The sequence below is a fragment of the Apodemus sylvaticus genome, chromosome 2, assembly GCF_947179515.1.
Source record: "Apodemus sylvaticus chromosome 2, mApoSyl1.1, whole genome shotgun sequence".
In the NCBI taxonomy this organism is placed as follows: Eukaryota; Metazoa; Chordata; class Mammalia; order Rodentia; family Muridae; genus Apodemus; species Apodemus sylvaticus.
Window position 1 is genome coordinate 7,412,548 of NC_067473.1, and position 17,698 is coordinate 7,430,245.

General features: G+C 36.6%; 1 protein-coding gene across 1 annotated transcript in view; it reads left to right on the forward strand.

Moving 5' to 3' along the window:
- Positions 1-17,698, forward strand: part of Orc5 (origin recognition complex subunit 5) — a 70,004-nt gene that overhangs the window by 41,725 nt on the left and 10,581 nt on the right. The window contains exons 11-12 of the mRNA XM_052173080.1: positions 126-173; positions 5,551-5,661. Coding sequence (XP_052029040.1) covers positions 126-173; positions 5,551-5,661 — 159 coding nt within the window. The remainder of the gene's footprint in view (positions 1-125; positions 174-5,550; positions 5,662-17,698) is intronic.

Genomic DNA, 17,698 nt, shown 5'->3' on the forward strand with positions numbered 1-17,698 from the left:
GTGTGTGTGTGTGTGTGTGTGTGTGTGTGTGTGTGTGTAAAATGAACATGTATACCACATTTTTAACAACGTGTTTATTCTAGTTTAAGCTTCTTAGTCTAAAAAATTATTTTTCTTCATTACAGCATCATGGGAAAATCAAGAAAACTAACTTTCTAAAGAAACATGAGAAGGTATTCATATTTAAATTCTCTTAACTTTTGAATTTAGCAAAATTTATGCATTTAGGATCATTAAGGAAATGGATGAATGTGTAATTTTATGTGCATATAAGAACTTTTTCTGGTGATAATGTTACCATCTAATGATATTAAGTACACTGTTTCAAGCAAATTGAAAGAAGTGGGTGCTAGACATAAAACTGAGTTGACAGAGCTTTTAATAATTTACTTGATGGAAAAGTTCTCTTTGTTACTTTCTTCCTTTCCACTTCACAACCCTCTCCCCCCCTCAAATCCATTGGTGAAATAAAAATGATAAACCATAAACACTAAGCAGGTAAGAGATTTGATTTCAACGATGTTAAATTTGGAGGTGAAGAATACAAAACTTTTATAAAAAGTTCTTGACTCCCTTTGTCTATAGTAGAAGATTCCTAAACATTCAACAGCCAAACATTAATTTAAAATCAAACCTGCAATTATCTCAGAGTTGGCCCATGTTGCATCACAGAACTTGGAATGATGTCATGCTGTGTGAAACACATGTTCAGATTTAAGACACTTGTTTGTTATGAATTGCAGTGTTTTTACTACACATGCAGTTTCCTGCTCTTAAAAAATATAATAGCTTAATTACAGGAAATAAAATCTTCAATATTTTTCTACCATTGTTTCTCAGCATATAAGTATCAATTTAGTTTATCTTTGGATTATTTCAGTTTAGAATACTTGACTTTTAAAAATTATTGTTTGGCCTGCTTGTTTGAATAAAATGAAATTTAGATAGGACTTAAGACAGAATTTCAAGCAATTCCAGAAAATCCCTTCCAAATGCTTCTGCCATTTTGTCTGATGTGTGTTTGAAAAATGATGTTCTCACTGCAATGAGTATAAAACCAAAATACTGATCAACTTTGCAAAACGTTGAAACAGCTCTACATCTTGCATCAAATATTCAGCAACAATTTAATTATTTTTTTTTACAATTTAATTATTTATGTAAACATATATCTCACTATTATACAAATTAGTTTGTTTTTAATAAATGATAAGATGGGGTCAAAGAATGTTTTTTAATGAGTTTGTTTATGATTATTATAAGCAAATAATTTGTATACCTTTTTAATGTGCTTAATCCCAAGACTTTCACTCAGAAGTCAAAGACGCAGACAGATCCCTATGAGTTCAAGACCAGTCTGGTCTATGCAGAAAGTATCAGGCCAGCCAGGGCTGCATAGTGAGTTTCTGTCTCAAACAAAACAAAACAAAACTCCAGAGTAAAGAAAGGGATCACATGTGGGAACATTTATGAGATTTCACAGAGTAGATGTATATTTATAAGCAGATCAAAGGAAGTTCAAACCACAATTCAAAACCAAGCTAATTTTGTCTGAAGAATCTAGAAAAGCTCAGTTATTATATTCACTGAGTACTTTTAACAGAGGGTTAGTGAGTCCAGGTTAAAACCAGTGAATATACTTAAAAGGTAGGTAGCCCCAGCTGCTTCGTGTCCCCAGACTGCTGTGGACTCTGGGCTGAGGTGGAGAGCTACAACTGAAGCTCACACTGTTGATACTGTGAGCTCTTCTTCACTCTTCTTAACCACTGGGGTTTTCAGGACTTTAAGAAGCAAAACTTGATTTCATTGTCTTCTGCCTTTCATTGTTGCTGTTATAAAAAGGTTTCAGCCTCTCCTTTTCTGATGTGTGCATGCTTCACTGCTCTCCATTATGTCTGCTGTTCCTGCTGCAGCTGTGCTGCTTTGTTCCTGTTATAGCAACTCTGCTTTGTTCCTGCTGCAGCTGTGCCGCTTTGTTGCTGTTGCAGTTGTGCTGCAGTTATCTAGGGTTGGCCTTCTTATTATCCTGAATTAGTTTTGCCTCTGAACATTGGCGTTTCATATGTTGCCACTTCTTCCCTTTCTCTGATTTGTCTTCTTGAGCTGTTGAGTAGGTAGATACATTAGACATTGTTATCCTTTTCAAAGCCATTCACATTCTTTATATCCTGTGGTCTCTATATACTTTATTCCAAGGGTAATTTTTTCAGCTTTGTCTTTTCTTCAGTTTTGAGGAAATTCAATAATTTCCCCCACCTTTTTATAGTTTGAGCCAGGACCCAATTCTAGGGTCTACAACAAAGCCTTTGTTAATATTTACTGCACTCTTGAACTCATACAGTAGGCAGCTGTTTAGAATTTGTGAGCTGTTTTACAAACCCATTACAGAAAGACAAAGGAGGAAGTGATACAAACGGGAACTCAAATACTAACAAGCAGTGTGCATTACAACCGCATTCCAGTCCTGGATTGTCAGAACTGAAGACTGATGATTCTAGTATCTCATCAAATTAAATACAAATGAAATGTGTGTATTGGTCAAGACTAAGGCTAGGTTGTACTGCAGGAAAAAGAAATCCCAAGACTCTGAACAGCTTACCAGGACAGAACTTATATGTTGCTCACAGTGTAACCAAATAAGAGTTGCGTGGCCTCCTCCATCCAACAGTGATGCTAAGTGAAACACAGTGGCCTGATGTAACAGCAAAGGGAGCAAGGATGGGGAGGACCAGTGGTTTGAAAAGTCTTTTCTTGGAAGTACTTATATCACTTCTGCTCATATCCCAGTAGCCAGAACTCAGCTAAATGGCCTCCATCCATCTGCAAAAATGGAGACACTAAGTCTTCCTATGTGCTCAAGAAGGGAAAACAAACAAATAAATAATACTGTTGACAAACTCCTGGCACTGTCCCTACAGAAGTACATGTGTATGTGTGCACAGGAGAGAGGTGCAGGATTGCCAATTGCAACATGTCTGTAGTAGTGATGGCTTTCTTAAATAAATATGGTAGCCTTATAGTCATAAAAATGGAAAAGATTTAAGAATAGATTAGGGCTCTGTAGGCTTATATTTCTCAAAACATACTTTGAATTTTTCTTTAAGATTTATTTTATTTATCTGAGTACGTTGTAGCTGTCTTTAGACGCACAATAAGAGGGCATCGGATCTCATTACAGATGGTTGTGAGCCACCATGTTGTTGCTGGGAATTGAACTCAGGACCTCTGGAAGAGCAGTCAGTGCTCTTAACCACTAAGCCACCTCTCCAGCCCAAAACCTACTTTAATAAGTGTATTCAAACATTTTAACCTCCCTTCTAGCCCACCACCCACCAGAGGTAGTAGAAAGGAAAGGCTAATAAGGCAAAGGAGGATGGATACTTCGTTGTGATGAATCCATTCTTTATTGTCAGGATATCCGTTCAGTTCAGTTCACATGAATCAGCAGCAAATACTCTTCACAAATCAGCAGTGGTCATTCGATCCAGAGAAACAGCAAGGCTCTGCCTATCTGCCCAAGTCCATGGAAGTTGCAGGAAGCCTCCAGAAGTTCCTGGGTGTGTTTTTCTCTATGAAGTCACAATAAAAGATGATCAGCAAAAAAGTCCAGGCAAACCAGTACCACACAGCATATTGAGCAAAGAGTGGCAAGGCGAACCAATGCTATGCAGTGTTGTCCATGGTCTGTGGGGAAATATTTATCCCTTTTCCTATCAGTACCTGTTCTCTCAAGTGTCCACTCTAGCAAAACGTCACATGCCCCCTCTCCAGGCTGCTTCCAGAAAACACCACATGTTTTCTCAGCAAGACATCCTCCCATGTGTCTGCTTCAACAAAACCATCCTCTCATAAAACAGCTTCCAGAAAAACATCACATGACACAACTGAGTCTCCAAAGAAACAAGAAATTTCCACTTCAGTGCTGTAAAATATATAAAATATAGATAAATCTCAGAAGATGCAGTGTTTAAAGGAAAAGGCCATGCGGTATAAAGCTACATCAAAAATGATACAACTGATATGGGATTGAAAGTCATCTGGTGCTACATGCCTCTAACAGATATATACGCAGGACTGTTGTGAAGACCAGTGTGAGGATAAGAACCATGTGTTAGATTGGAATTCTTTCCAGGGACAGTTAGTGGACTTCAACTTGTTAGTAACATGTTCTGAGATTTTATTTCTCTGCATATATTGTATAATATTTGTTTTTGATAAAATTGGGTAGAGAGTGTGTTGGTATTTGTTGTATTAAACCTCTGCTTTCCTCTGCTTTACCAAATAGTGTCTGAACTATTTGGTAGAAAAAGCATGCAAAATTTAAGAACAGGAAAATAATCTCAAACTCTCTGTAAATAATTGAAGCAAATACTGCTTTTGTATTCTTTGATTGGGTTTTGGGCTTTTTTTGTTACATTATTCTTTTAAATATGTATTTACTCTTAGAGATATATTTTCCCAATTTATTTTCCACTGTTAATAGGAAGCTCTTATAATTTTAACCTGCTTTTAAAGTTATCTGCTAATAGAATGGAATTTCAGTATTGTGATTTCTCTAATGGCATGTGATTGTGCCATATGAATATCCACAACTATGAGCATTTGCTATCTTTAAAATTTTTATAAAATTATTTTAGGCTGACCACTTATTTAGAAATCATACAACTTTATTACTTTGCTAAATTAAGATGGTATTTTTAGTTCTTGATCTTTTCAAAACTATGTTGAACTTTTTCCAAGAATTGGTCTGAAGTCCGGCAATTAAGAACTGGGTTTGGGAGCTAGAGAGATGCTCAGAAGTGAAGAGCATCGGGTGCTCCCCGTAGTGATCACAGCTGTGCACCTCCAGTTTCAGGGAACCCAGCACCTCACCAACCTCTGCAACCACCAGCATGCCTCCGCTGCACATGCATACTTTCAGGCAACACACATACACATAAATTTATAAAAGGTTTTAGTTTTGCTTATACATTGTCTTGAAAAAATATTTGGGAATGTGTGTAACAGGATAGTAGAGTCAAGACCACAAATGGCTGAGTTCTTTTATGTTTATTAGTACAAGGGAAATTTAAGGTCATTATGGCATTATCTGCACAAGGTAGGGCCTGAAGCACGGGATTGGCAGGAGTGCTTGAGGAGGGAGAGAGATTTCTTCAGCAGCTCTGCTCCAACAACCTTGAAAAAAAAAAAAAACAACTCATTGGGCTAACACTGTGTTGGACATAAAGGAAGATTAGATAGGAAGAAGAGAGTCTGTAGGAGTGGGAGGGCAGTAAGAGAGTGCAAATGGTGTGTGTGAATGTGATCAACTGCATTACCCATGTGTAGCAGAATGTTATCATGAAACCCATTGTTATGTATAGTTTATGGATGCTAATAAACATGCCAAAAGACAAATCATGACAACAGGTAATGTTTTAAGGACTGTAGGTTAAGTTTGTTAGTATATTTGAGAGAAAAGTGTAAATATATTACTACTGGAAATTTATAGTATAGAAAGCATGCGTTGTGGTATAAGAAAAAGTTCCTTTTGTTCTCTTTTCTCTACAGACAAGCAATCATCTTCTTGGACCAAAGCCATTTCCACTGGACAGATTATTAGCAATATTGTATAGTATAGTGGACAGCAGAGTGGCTCCAACAGCAAATATCTTTTCCCAGGTAGGCTTCATGCTGGGTTCTCTCCTGCCACTCCCAGGCAGTTCTTCAGGTGGTGTGGAAATTTGCATAGAGACATTTGCTCAACCAATGTTAACATTTCAACTGTACAGTGAGTATTGTTCTTAGTAAGTACAATTGGCCCTTTTTAGAGCTAGGTTTGGGATTTATATATTCAGCCAACTATAGTCAGAAAAAGAAGACAGCGATTTTCTTCTGTTCTGAGCATTGCAGGCCATTTATTTTTATTATTTAATACAAATATTAATATAATGTAACAACTGTTTATATAGCACATTAAATTATGTTTTATAAGTGACAGATGATTTGAAGTATATTGAAGATGGGGTTTATTGTGTGTGTGTGTGTGTGTGTATATATATATATATATATATATATATATATATATATATATATATATATATATATATATATATGCTGTTTTCTACATGGGCTTGTGCACCTTCTCCTTTGGCATCTCTGGGGTCCTTCAGCGCGCCTCCTGAGGATTCTGATGGGCAGTGTATTAGAATTCCAAACACGGACTCTTTGGGATTAATCGCAGAAGTTATAAATGATAACAGAATCATTTTAATGTTTCTGATTCATTTTCTTTTTTCAGTAAAGTTATTTTAAAAATTATTGCTGAATAAATAAGTAGCTTGATGATTGATGAACTATACTATATAAGCATAATTTAATGGAAGCATCTTTTAAATGTGTGGGAAAATTATCTCTGTCTTTATTTCTCATGAATATACTTTTAAGGTTGCTGTGCTATTACTATTATTTGGTCTGTTTTACAGCAGAATAGCTAAATTCTCAGCATTTCACTAGATGGCAGCATAAGCTCAGAAATAGAAAATGAGTATTTTGGTTTGGGGATATTGTTTTTAAGTAGTTCATTCACCTTTAAAGAAAATTCCATAAGTATAGTCATGCTAGATTTCTTAAATGTTTCAGAAAGACTTGCCATGTATTATGAATAGAAAAGGCAAAATGACTTAAATGGCATCTCTTAGAGTGCAGTCATGTCAGGTGCAGTGAGCAGTTTGTATTATGGGATATATTTTATGGTTGGTAATATGTAAATAGTTAAACTTGCATAGTAATTCGCTATAATATGATCTTGGGCTAGATGTCAGATTTGTAACGTGATGATAGCTTTTAATTCACTAGAGACTTAAAGTACTAAAAATAGATAGTAGTGTCAACATTCTTGACATTGGATCTCTAGATCATTGTCTTTATAACATAGGACTTTATATGAACATCTATAGAAAGTTAGTGTGTACACAGAGTCTGCAGTTGAAGGAAGGTATTCTAGTCAGTTGTTAGGCTGTATAAACAATTAGCAGGTGCTGAAAGTTTGAAAAACTTAATTCAGTTTTAATCTGTGTTAAAAGTTTTTTTCTATATTTTAAAACCTTGCTGTTTCTGAAGTTATGGTCATTATCTAGTCAAGCTTAGACTTCATTAGTGCCTTTCTGCTTGATTCTTTTGTTGAGACAGGATTTTGTCATGTTGCCCCTACTGTTTTTACAATCCCTTTGCCTTTCCCTTCTGAGTTCTGGGTTCCTAAGTTTGTAGCACATATCTAGCCTTCGTTGCTCTTAGTAACTTTCTACATACAACATACATGGCTCTTATTGGTTTCTGCTACTACAGTAACTGAAGTGGAAATCGGGTGCTATTACCTTTAAACAAATTCAGCTTGGGTAGAAGAGAAGACTTTTCCAAGCTGAAAAGAAGCACCGTTATGGTGTATGTGACTGTAATTCTTAGGTGCCCCAAATTACCTTTTTGAGAACCAAACAAGGATAATTTTTTAAAACTTTGGAGTTTGCAACTTAATTGTGGGGGACAGTGAGGAAGGATACATAAAAATAGTATTGGAAGGCTCTAAAGAGACATGGAGAGGCTCGTGAGGGACTAAATGCAGAAAACAATTACTTCTGCATCGCATGAAAGATGTGGCAGCTGAGGAGAAAGGTGGAGCTTGGCTGGAAAGCCTGAGCACAGGTCTTTGGTTCTTTAGTATTTCTAATATACTTAAACAATAATTGTGCAAAAAGGAAAAGCAATGCAATCAGTTGACATTTGGATACAGTTCAGAGAAGAGCAGGGGGCAGGACCAAAGTTAGGGAACTAAGCAAGGAAAGGCTTGTCGCGGCTGCTGTTCTAGGAGCTTGGCTGGCATCGGATGTGATGTGGCTGTGTGGTAATAGTGGTCGCTGTAGCCGTCATTGCAACACTGCTGCTGCTGTTGCTGTGTCACCCCTGCCACACAGCACACCTTGAATGTGCTTCGAGTTACTCGGGCATCTTACTTGTTTAGAAATAGACTGAGCAGTTATACTCTCTACAGAAAAATAAAAGTTATATTCAGTGAGTGGTTTCTGATGTAGAGATTTACCAAGTGTTCTGGGTCTTGACTATAATGAACAGTGTGACCAGTGCCACCGATCCGTGTGAGTACATTATTGGTACTAACATAGGAACAGTCTGGCTCAGAGTGTGTCTTTATCTGGTAACTTGTGGCAGTGGAAGTTGTTGATCTTTTGTTACCTCTTCTCATTAACATTTGGTATTTATAGTGTTTTATTAGGATATAAAAGATAGGAAAAACCATGGGGATAAATACACCTAGACTTAAGGATTTGATCTTTGCTTCTGCCTGGTCAAAAAAAATACCTAAGAAAAAACATGCACTGTGTTCAAGAACAAATCTGGTCGTGAGACAACAAGGAAGTTGTGTCATTTCCCTTTGCCTTTGGTCATCAGTGGCTGTCAGTGTTGGTTATGTTTTTCTTCTTTCTCCTTTTATTCACTGTCAAATACTCCTGCCCACCAGAAGCACAATTTAACACATCAAAAGCATTTGTATTGGACGTTCTTTTTGGTCTTTTATGGACACTAGATGGCAGTGTTGTTGTATTGCAGCTTTAAGTTTCAGTAGAACCCAGCTTTAACACTGTCCCTAGTATTTACAAAGAAAGTGATTTTGAATTTTTTCCAAATTTGGTTTGTTTGAGTGAAAGCAAAACCATCTACTTAAGTTAGCACAAAAAATTATTTTTATTTTATTTCATTTGAATCACTTCTGTATTGAAACTATAAAAATAACATGTTCAGGAAGATTTAAGGTTTTGAGATCTGAAAATAATTCTTGACAGTAATTAATCATTGTACTGAGTATACTTTATAATGCCTCATGTCTAGGTGAGGAGGGGGGAGCAGCACACTGAACATTTCAAGTTTCAAGGATGTTCAGATGTTCTGTATTTCGAAAACATTTTGAGTGTGTCAGACTCTGAGGTGTGTCGTACCTGATCTTTATCCTTATGCTCCCTGTAGTCATTCTTACGCATATGTTTTAAAGTTCTCACTGAGGTAAGTGCAGCATGCCTTCCTGTTGCACAGATGGTGCCCTGACAGGGGTGTGCCCTGCTGCCTTGTCTTCTTCTCCTTAGTTCCACGTGTGGAATGGGTGTGCCACATGCAGCACACCACACCCATGCAGCACACCAAACCCATGCAGCACACCACACCCATGCAGCAAATGACACCTTCCAGGCATTACCTTCACATTTTTAATTTGATCAGGTTGGACCTCAAAAAACCCTCTTCAAAGATAAAATCAAGTGAGTTTCTCCACAAGCATAGTAAATCCATGTTACAATTTTTTTTGTTTTTTTTTTCTTTTCCCATGTTTGATGAAAAATTATTAACTTGTTGGGAAAATGTGGACCATTTGCTCTTTAAAGCAGGAACACAGTGCGGTTCTTTCCAGCTGTCACCTCTTACTCACTTTAAAACCTTAGCTGCATGGCTTCCCTCATCCCCGAAGGACGGAACTGCTAGTTTACTTCTAAAACCATCCTCACCAAGTTGTAAAGGGGATTCTGAAAAGGAAAACTGATTTTTAAGAAGTGAAAACATTGAACTGTGCATATTTACATAAACATTGATCTTACTTTATTCATCTTTGAAAAATAAATTTAAGATAACTTATTGTGATTTGTACATGTAATTATTTAACATGACAGTTATAAAGATGTGCTAAGAATTAATATCAAGAAATGGGTGAGAGGTAAGGAAACAATAAAATCTTTTAAAACAGTTTCATGCAGGATGCAAGTTGGCAGGTATATTTTCAATTATATGCAGTTTCTGGGTGATTTTATATTGAGTTGTACATAATTTAATAAAAACATTCAGAATTTCCTGTAGATTTATTTTTACTTATGTGAACATTATTGAAAACATTTTAGAACATGAGTTACTATATAAATTTTTATTTCTTAAAATAGATGTTTCTGCTTTCTCTGTTCTTATTTAACATTATCCTATGTATTTGGATATATTTGCATTTATTTGCTACACTATTTTTTTTGTACTAAAAGCTTAATCTCTTCTCCCAAGTGTTTGATTAATTGTATTTAAATAACCTTAAGATTTCTGCTTATCTGACTTACTAGCTCTGCGCACAGAATGGTGCTTTCCATTTTACTGGCACAGTGGGAGGCGGGTCCTCCGCCCTTCACTCACCACAACTGCAAGACTTCTTTGCTGCCATACTGGATAAAGAAAATAAAAGAGGAACCAATTGTGTCTGTAGCTTTCTCAGCCTTTCTTCTGTTCTGTAGAGACATTTGTATTTATTCTGAGAACAGAGCAGTGCTGAAGAATATAGCAACCAAACACTCAAAATCAGCCCTGCCCTGCTTAAGTACTGAGTAAACATAAATTTAGAGGTTTTTTTCCTTTACTTCAGTAGTCCCTGACATTTGATGACTTAGAAAATCAAGCCTTACCCAGTGATAAATCTGTTCAGTCTTCCCTCTGACATGTCTTGAATGTAGTGTTTGGAGCAGCCATTTTTTGACAGTTGTGTTATAACTAAGGCTTGTTAATGCTCATATACATTTAATTGTGTCATCAAACAATTTCAGTTGATACTTGGAGCTTTTAAATTATATATAATAAATTACAGGCTTTAGAAATATAAACAATCTGTTTTACATCATTTAGTATGCAATTGATAGCTTTCCTTAGAAAGCTACATTACTGTTTCTCAACTTAGAATGAAAATTAGATTCTTAACTTCATTGAAAATATTTCAGATGTCTTTAATCTTTTATTAAAAGCACTTTAAGCAAATAATTGATTTTTATAAGTAGTTTACTTTTCCTGAAAAATCAATTTACATACTATATGGTGGTTCTTAGAATATTTCTATAAAAAGTAATTATATTTATTAAATCCTATTCAGGCAACATTAGAAATAATGTATTTAAAGACTACCTGATACATAGATTGGTATATAAAATAGGACTTTGTATCTATATCACACCATTTTGGGCTTATCTGACGGTGCTCCGTGCTCATCCCTGTGGGAGTTAAAAATAAAAAAGCGGTGGCAGGTTTAGACTGAACTCTCTTTCTAGTGCTTCGTCTGCCTCCCTCATGGGTGTGCGCATGGCATCTATGTGTCTGTGTGTGTGTGTGTGTGTGTGTGTGTGTGTGTGTGTGTGTGTGTGTGTGTGTAAAAATCTAAGATGAACAGTTAACTTATGCTGCAAACCATCACAGTATTTGATACTAACCATTTATGAAACTTGCTGAGTTGTATAGAGTTCACACACTCGTACTTCATATATTAAGTTTATTTAAATAATAAGTTTTGAATCATAAAGTTTTTCAGAACAATTAGAATATGGGGTATTTCATAAATCAGTTGACCTATATACCATCCTATAAAGGTATAAAAATAATGAGCCTGTTAAAAATTAATTACAGCTGTAAATTGATTTCCTTTTGTTGGCAGAAAGAACAGTTTATTAGCCCAGGAACAGGTTCACACTGTTTTTACATTAAGCATTTCCAGCTGAAGCTTGTTAGTGACTGCCTCTCAGATTAAGAAAAAAGTCCTCACTGTGGCACACAAACTCCTATTGTTAAGATATAAATAACCAGCTCATCTCCCTCCTGGATGAGAACAAAGAACAAGAACACAGCAAAGAGGAACTCAGCAAGTATTGCATGGCCCCATTCAAGACATATGTCAAAAATACTGTAGATTTTTTTAATTTTTAAATTTTGTTTGTGAATGTATTAGGAGGTAAAGGAAAAAGGTTATATACTTCAGATTTTATTAAATATTTTAATTAATACATAATTTGGCATATTTGTGGAATATAATGTGATAATTCAGTGTGTACAGTGTACAGTCATGACACCAAGGCAGTAAACAGCTGTTTGCCTACATGCTGACCATTTATTTCTGTTAAGAGACCTTTGTATATGTCTACTCTAGTTCATTATAAAATATCTAATGAAATGTTCATTCTAGGGAGGATGAGAGAGAAAAAGAGAAAAACAGGCTAACACTTGTAACCACTAGTCTCAGGAAAACATTTCTGTAGGCTGCAGCACCTAAAGTCAGACACTTTTTCGGCTAAGCACTAGTAATGTAAAGTAGTCGTGACATGGAATGCATAACTTGAAGTTTTGTTGGGACATCTCTGAAGTGTTTCTAGTAAATCCCCAGGATAGCATGCATGTTGTATTCTTTTTTTGTTGGATGTAGACATTAAATAATCGAGACTTACTAGGTGGCCTTGGGTGGCTGATTAGGAACTAAAGATGCCCAACATCTTGTATGGTATACTTTCTAAGGTTGCCACTTCCTGTGAACCAGTTGAAATTTTCCCTTTTAAAGGTGTATTTATTGTGTGTGTGCATGCTAGTGTGCATAATGAGACTAGAAGAACCAGTGTGGTTCCTGTAACTGGAGTTATAAGTTGTGCACCTCCCAGTGTGCTTGGAATTGAACCCTGGCTCCTCTTAGAAGAGTAATAAGTGTCCAAGCAGTCTCTCTGCCCCTCAGAATTTTCTTTTTCTTTTCTTTCCTTTTTTTCTTTTTTTTTTTCATTTTTTTCTGCAACAATAATTTGCAATTATTTTTACACTAGGAAATTTTTTATTAATATACTTAAACTCTAAGTGGTCATTTATATATATATATATATACATATATATATATATATATATATATACACATACATACACACACACACACATTCTTTGTTTACATTCCAAATGGTTTCCCCTTTCCAGGTTCTCCCCTCCCCATAAGTCCCATAAGCCCTCTTCCCTCCACCAGTTCTTGAATCAACCCCCTCCCACTTCTCTCTCCTGGTATTCCCCTACATTGCTGCATCAAGCCTTTCCAAGACCAGGATTCTTTCCTTCTTCTTGGGAATCATTTGACATGTTAATTGTGTCTTGCATATTCAGAGATTCTGGACTAATATCCACTTATCAGTGACTGCATACCATGTGTGTTCTTTTGTGATTGGGTTACCTCACTTAGGATGATATTCCAGTTCCAAACATTTGCCTGAGAATTTCACAAATTCATTGTTTTTAATTGCTGAGTAGTATTCCATTGTGTAAATATACCACATTTTCTGTATCTATTCCTCCATTGAGGGACATCTGGGTTCTTTCCAGCATCTGGCTATTATAAATAAGGCTGCAATGAACATAGTGGAGCATGTGTTCTAGCTAGAGCAATTAGACAACATAAGGAGGGCAAAGGGATACAAATTGAAAAGGAAGAAGTCACTATTCGCAGATGATATGATAGTATACTTAAGTGACCCAAAAACTCCACCAGAGAACTCCTACAGTTGATAAACAACTTCAGTAAAGTGGCTGGTTATAAAATCAACTCAAGCAAATCAGTAGTCTTCCTGTACTCAAAGGATAAGCAGGCTGAGAAAGAAATTAGGGAAATGACACCCTTCACAATAGCCACAAACAGTATAAAGTATCTAAATGGTCTTTATAACTCTTAAATAAAAACCAAACTTTTGCCATTTTGAAGAATAGAAATAAAAGGTAAGAATTGGGGGGCAAATACTCAGGTTGGGGTTATACTATAATCCTCCTGAAGTATTAAAAAATTATGTTTTCATAACACCAGACTCTGACAGAGTTGTGTAAAGCAGTGTAGACTCACTGCGTGAGGCGGTCAACTGAAAACCCTACTTGAGGGCAGAAACACAAACCATAACCAGTTGTGTTCCTTTACGTGGAAGATCTTGCATGTTTAAAAGCCTACTCCAGTGCTGCCTCACTCTCAGAATGACTCCTCTCCTTCATTTCCCACCTAAGGCCATATTGTAGCCGAATGTTTTAAAAATCCTGATACCAGCATGCTTTAATTTTAAAAGATTTTTGTGTCTTCATAGATTACTTAAACATTTTGAAATAAAGATAAAGGTGTTTGGGGTTCTTTGAACACCTTTATCAGTGTTTATATTTTCTTCATTCAACATTCTTTCTGGATAATTATATATTCACCTACAGTTGTAAACGGTGGTCCAGACCTTGTCTTCCCATGAGCCCTTCACTAACTTCCCCCAGCAGGGACATTTTGCACAAGGTCCAGCTAAAAGTATTCCAGTCAGGAAGTTGGCATTGCTGTAGTCTACTGATCTTATTCTAACTGCCCCACATCACACATACTCATTTGCTATGTGATTGGGATTTTGGGGGGTTGTTGTTTTGTGGGTGGGCATCAAGGCCCACTAGTTTTTAAAATGTTTGGTTTGGGTACTAAGTATAGAAACCTGGGGACACTACCACCAAGCTACTCCTCCCTACATCTATTCACCCTTATCTACAGTTCTACATTGGTCATAGGAAATATTTTCTCCTCTGTAGGTTTGCATATTCATCACCACAATTAAGGAGCAAACCATTTTCATCTTTGTAAAGATCTACCTATTTTCCATTGACAGCTATACCCTTAAATCTGCCATTCCTTCCCCAGTCTATAGTAGCTGAGATTCATTTTCCATGTATCAATAGTTTGTTTGTGCTCATGTGCATGTGTGTGAGCCTTTGTATATATGTGGCAGGTGCCCATGTCAGAAGTCAGTGTTGGGTGTCTTCCTCTGTCACGCTGCCTTATTTTCTGAGGCAGTCTTTTACCATTTCACTAGACTAGCTGGGCATCAAACTCTTGGGATTCCCCTGTCTTTGCAATCCCCAGAGTTGTTATTGCAGGTGCATATTGCCATGCCGACTTTCTGTGTGGGTGCTAGAGAGTCCTAACCACCTCACGGGTGGGTCCCTTATGCCTGTTAAATAAGCCCTTTGCCCTCTGACCTATCTCCCCAGCCCTGTTCTTTGATTTTATTGTTTAGTGCTCTGTGATGTGAATGTACCAGTTTTTAAATATTAACCCATTTGACATATACATTTTTTCAAGTATTTTAGGTTTGACTTTTATAAATGAAGCTACTCTGAAATTTGGTCTGCAGACTTTTCTATGAAGCTGTTCTCTTGCTGTGTACACTTAACTAAATAGCATAGGCCTAAATATATGATGCTGCTGCAATTTTTAATCAAACATTAGACACAGGATGAGTTGCATTTTTCTCCCTGCTTGCTTTCTGTTCTTTCCTTTTGATGCTTGTTGATCCTTTGGTACTTTTTGTTTGAAGAATTTCCCTCAGCTATTCTTTAGAGGCGGGTCTGCCAGGGGCAGATGCTCTAATCTTCTCTTGTTTAAGAATGGCCATTTCCACTTTATTTGCAGATGATAGTTTTGCCAGACACAGACATATCAATTCATTTTCACAGCACTGTCTTCTGTCCATGGGGAGAATAAGGCTGGCCATAAGTCTGGTGTTGCTGGCTTATACACTGCAGTGCTAAGCCTGACTTACTTTCTATTGTCAGACAAGGAATTTCCCACTTTTTATGTCTGTGTTGTTCCTCAGGGCCTGGCATCCTGCATTGGCCACCGTCCTTTCCCCCACCTCCTTTGTTGACCCTTGTGTTAGTTACTTCCAGGTTTCCAGTTGTACTCAACAGGGAGAAGCAGTGTATCTGAATCTGTACCATCTTATTGGAACTGGAAGTCTCTTCTCCTGTGGTTACCCTTTTCTAAATCCTGTTAGCCTCTGTTTGTATTTATTATGAAATATGTTCAGGGTAATTCAAAGTTCACTGAATAATAAGCCTTCTGTAAACTAGAAATGCTAAAAATAGATTGTCTGTAATGTCCAGTAGAGGATGTTTTGTTGTTATTGGTTATTAAGCTTTTCTCCAACGAAGATTAAGTCCTTCTGAGATGTTACTGTATACCTACATATTCTTTCTTTTCCTTGTTGAAATTAGAAAATGTATGAATCAATTTCTGCTCCTAGGAGTATAATGACAGAAGAGACTCTTCTGGTTATCTTTCTTGGATTTCCTATCTGTCAGTGAATCTCAAAGAGCTAGATGAGAAAGACCATCTTGTCTTCATCTTATGTGTGCCTTCACATATGCGCTGGAGTAGACAGGGAAGCTTCTGTGTCTAGAAATGTCTTACATGTGTACACTGCCTCAAGCTATTTAGCTGTAAGCATGAATTTGGTTGTCATGAATATTTGAAGTTAAGCAAGAAAAATTATTTTCTGTAATTATATCTTTGAATCTTTACATTCTAGAATAAGTCCAGAGTTTAATGGATATATAATTTAAAAAAAAATAGATCCTTAAGGATGAGATGATGGTTCAAACTATTTCATGAAATAGAAACTCAGAGAACACTACCCAACTCATTCTATGAAGCCACAATAACGCTTATACCTAAACCAAACAAAGACCAAACAAGGAAGGAGAACTTCAGACCAATCTCCCTCATGAACATTGATGCAAAAATACTCAACAAAATTCTGGCCAACTAAATCCAAGAATGCATCAAAACTATAATTCACCATGATCAGATAGGCTTCATCCCAGGGATGCAGGGATGGTTCAATATGCGGAAATCCATCAATATAATCCACTACATAAAAAAACTCAAGGAAAAAACCCACATGGTCATTTCATTAGATGCTGAAAAGGCTTTGACAAAATCCAGTATCCCTTCATGATGAAAACCTTGGAGAGATTGGGAATCCAAGGCTCATACCTAAACATAGTGAAAGCAATATACTGCAAACTGGTAGCCAACATCAAATTAAATGGAGAGAAACATGAAGCAATCCCACTAAAATCAGGGACCAGATAAGGCTGCCCACTCTCTCCCTATCTATTCAACATAGTACTTGAAGTCCTAGGCAGAGCAATCAGACAACAAAAGGGAGTCAAAGGTATACAAATTGGAAAGGAAGAAGTCAAAATATCACTATTTGCAGATGATATGATCATATACTTAAGTGACCCCAAATTTCCACCAGAGAACTACTAAAGCTGAGAAACAACTTCAGCAAAGTGGCTGGATATAAAATTAACTCAAACAAATTAGTAGCCTTCTTCTACTCAAAGGATAAGCAAGCCAAGAAAGAAATTAGGGAAATGACACCCTTCATAATAGTCCCAAATAATATTTCATACCTTGTTGTGACTCTAACAAAGCAAGTGAAAGATCTGTATGATAAGAACTTCAAGCTTCTGAAGAAAGAAATCGAAGAAGATCTCAGAAGATGGAAAAATCTCCCATGCTCATGGGTTGGCAGGATTAATATAGTAAAAATGGCCATCTTGCCAATAGCAATCTACAGATTCAATGCAATTCCCATCAAAATCCCAAATCAGTTCTTCATAGATCTAGAAAGAGCAATCCTCAAATTCATCTGGAATAATAAAAAACCAGGATAGCAAAAACTATTCTCCACAACAAAAGATCTCCTGGGGGAATCACTCTCCCTGACCTCAAGCTCTACTACAGAGCTATAGTAATAAAAAACTGTTTGCTCTTGGTATGGAGACAGGCAGGAAGATCAGTAGAATAGAATTGAAGACCCAGAAAGGAACCCACATATATACGGTACATACATACATACATACATACATACATACATACAGTCACTTGATATTTGACAGAGGAGTTAAAAACATCCAGTGGGAAAAAGAGAGCATTTCTAACAAATGGTGCTGGATCAACTGGAGGTCAGCATGCAGAAAAATGCAAATTGGCCCATTCTTATCTCCTTGTACAAAGCTCAAGTAGAAGTGGATCAAGGACCTA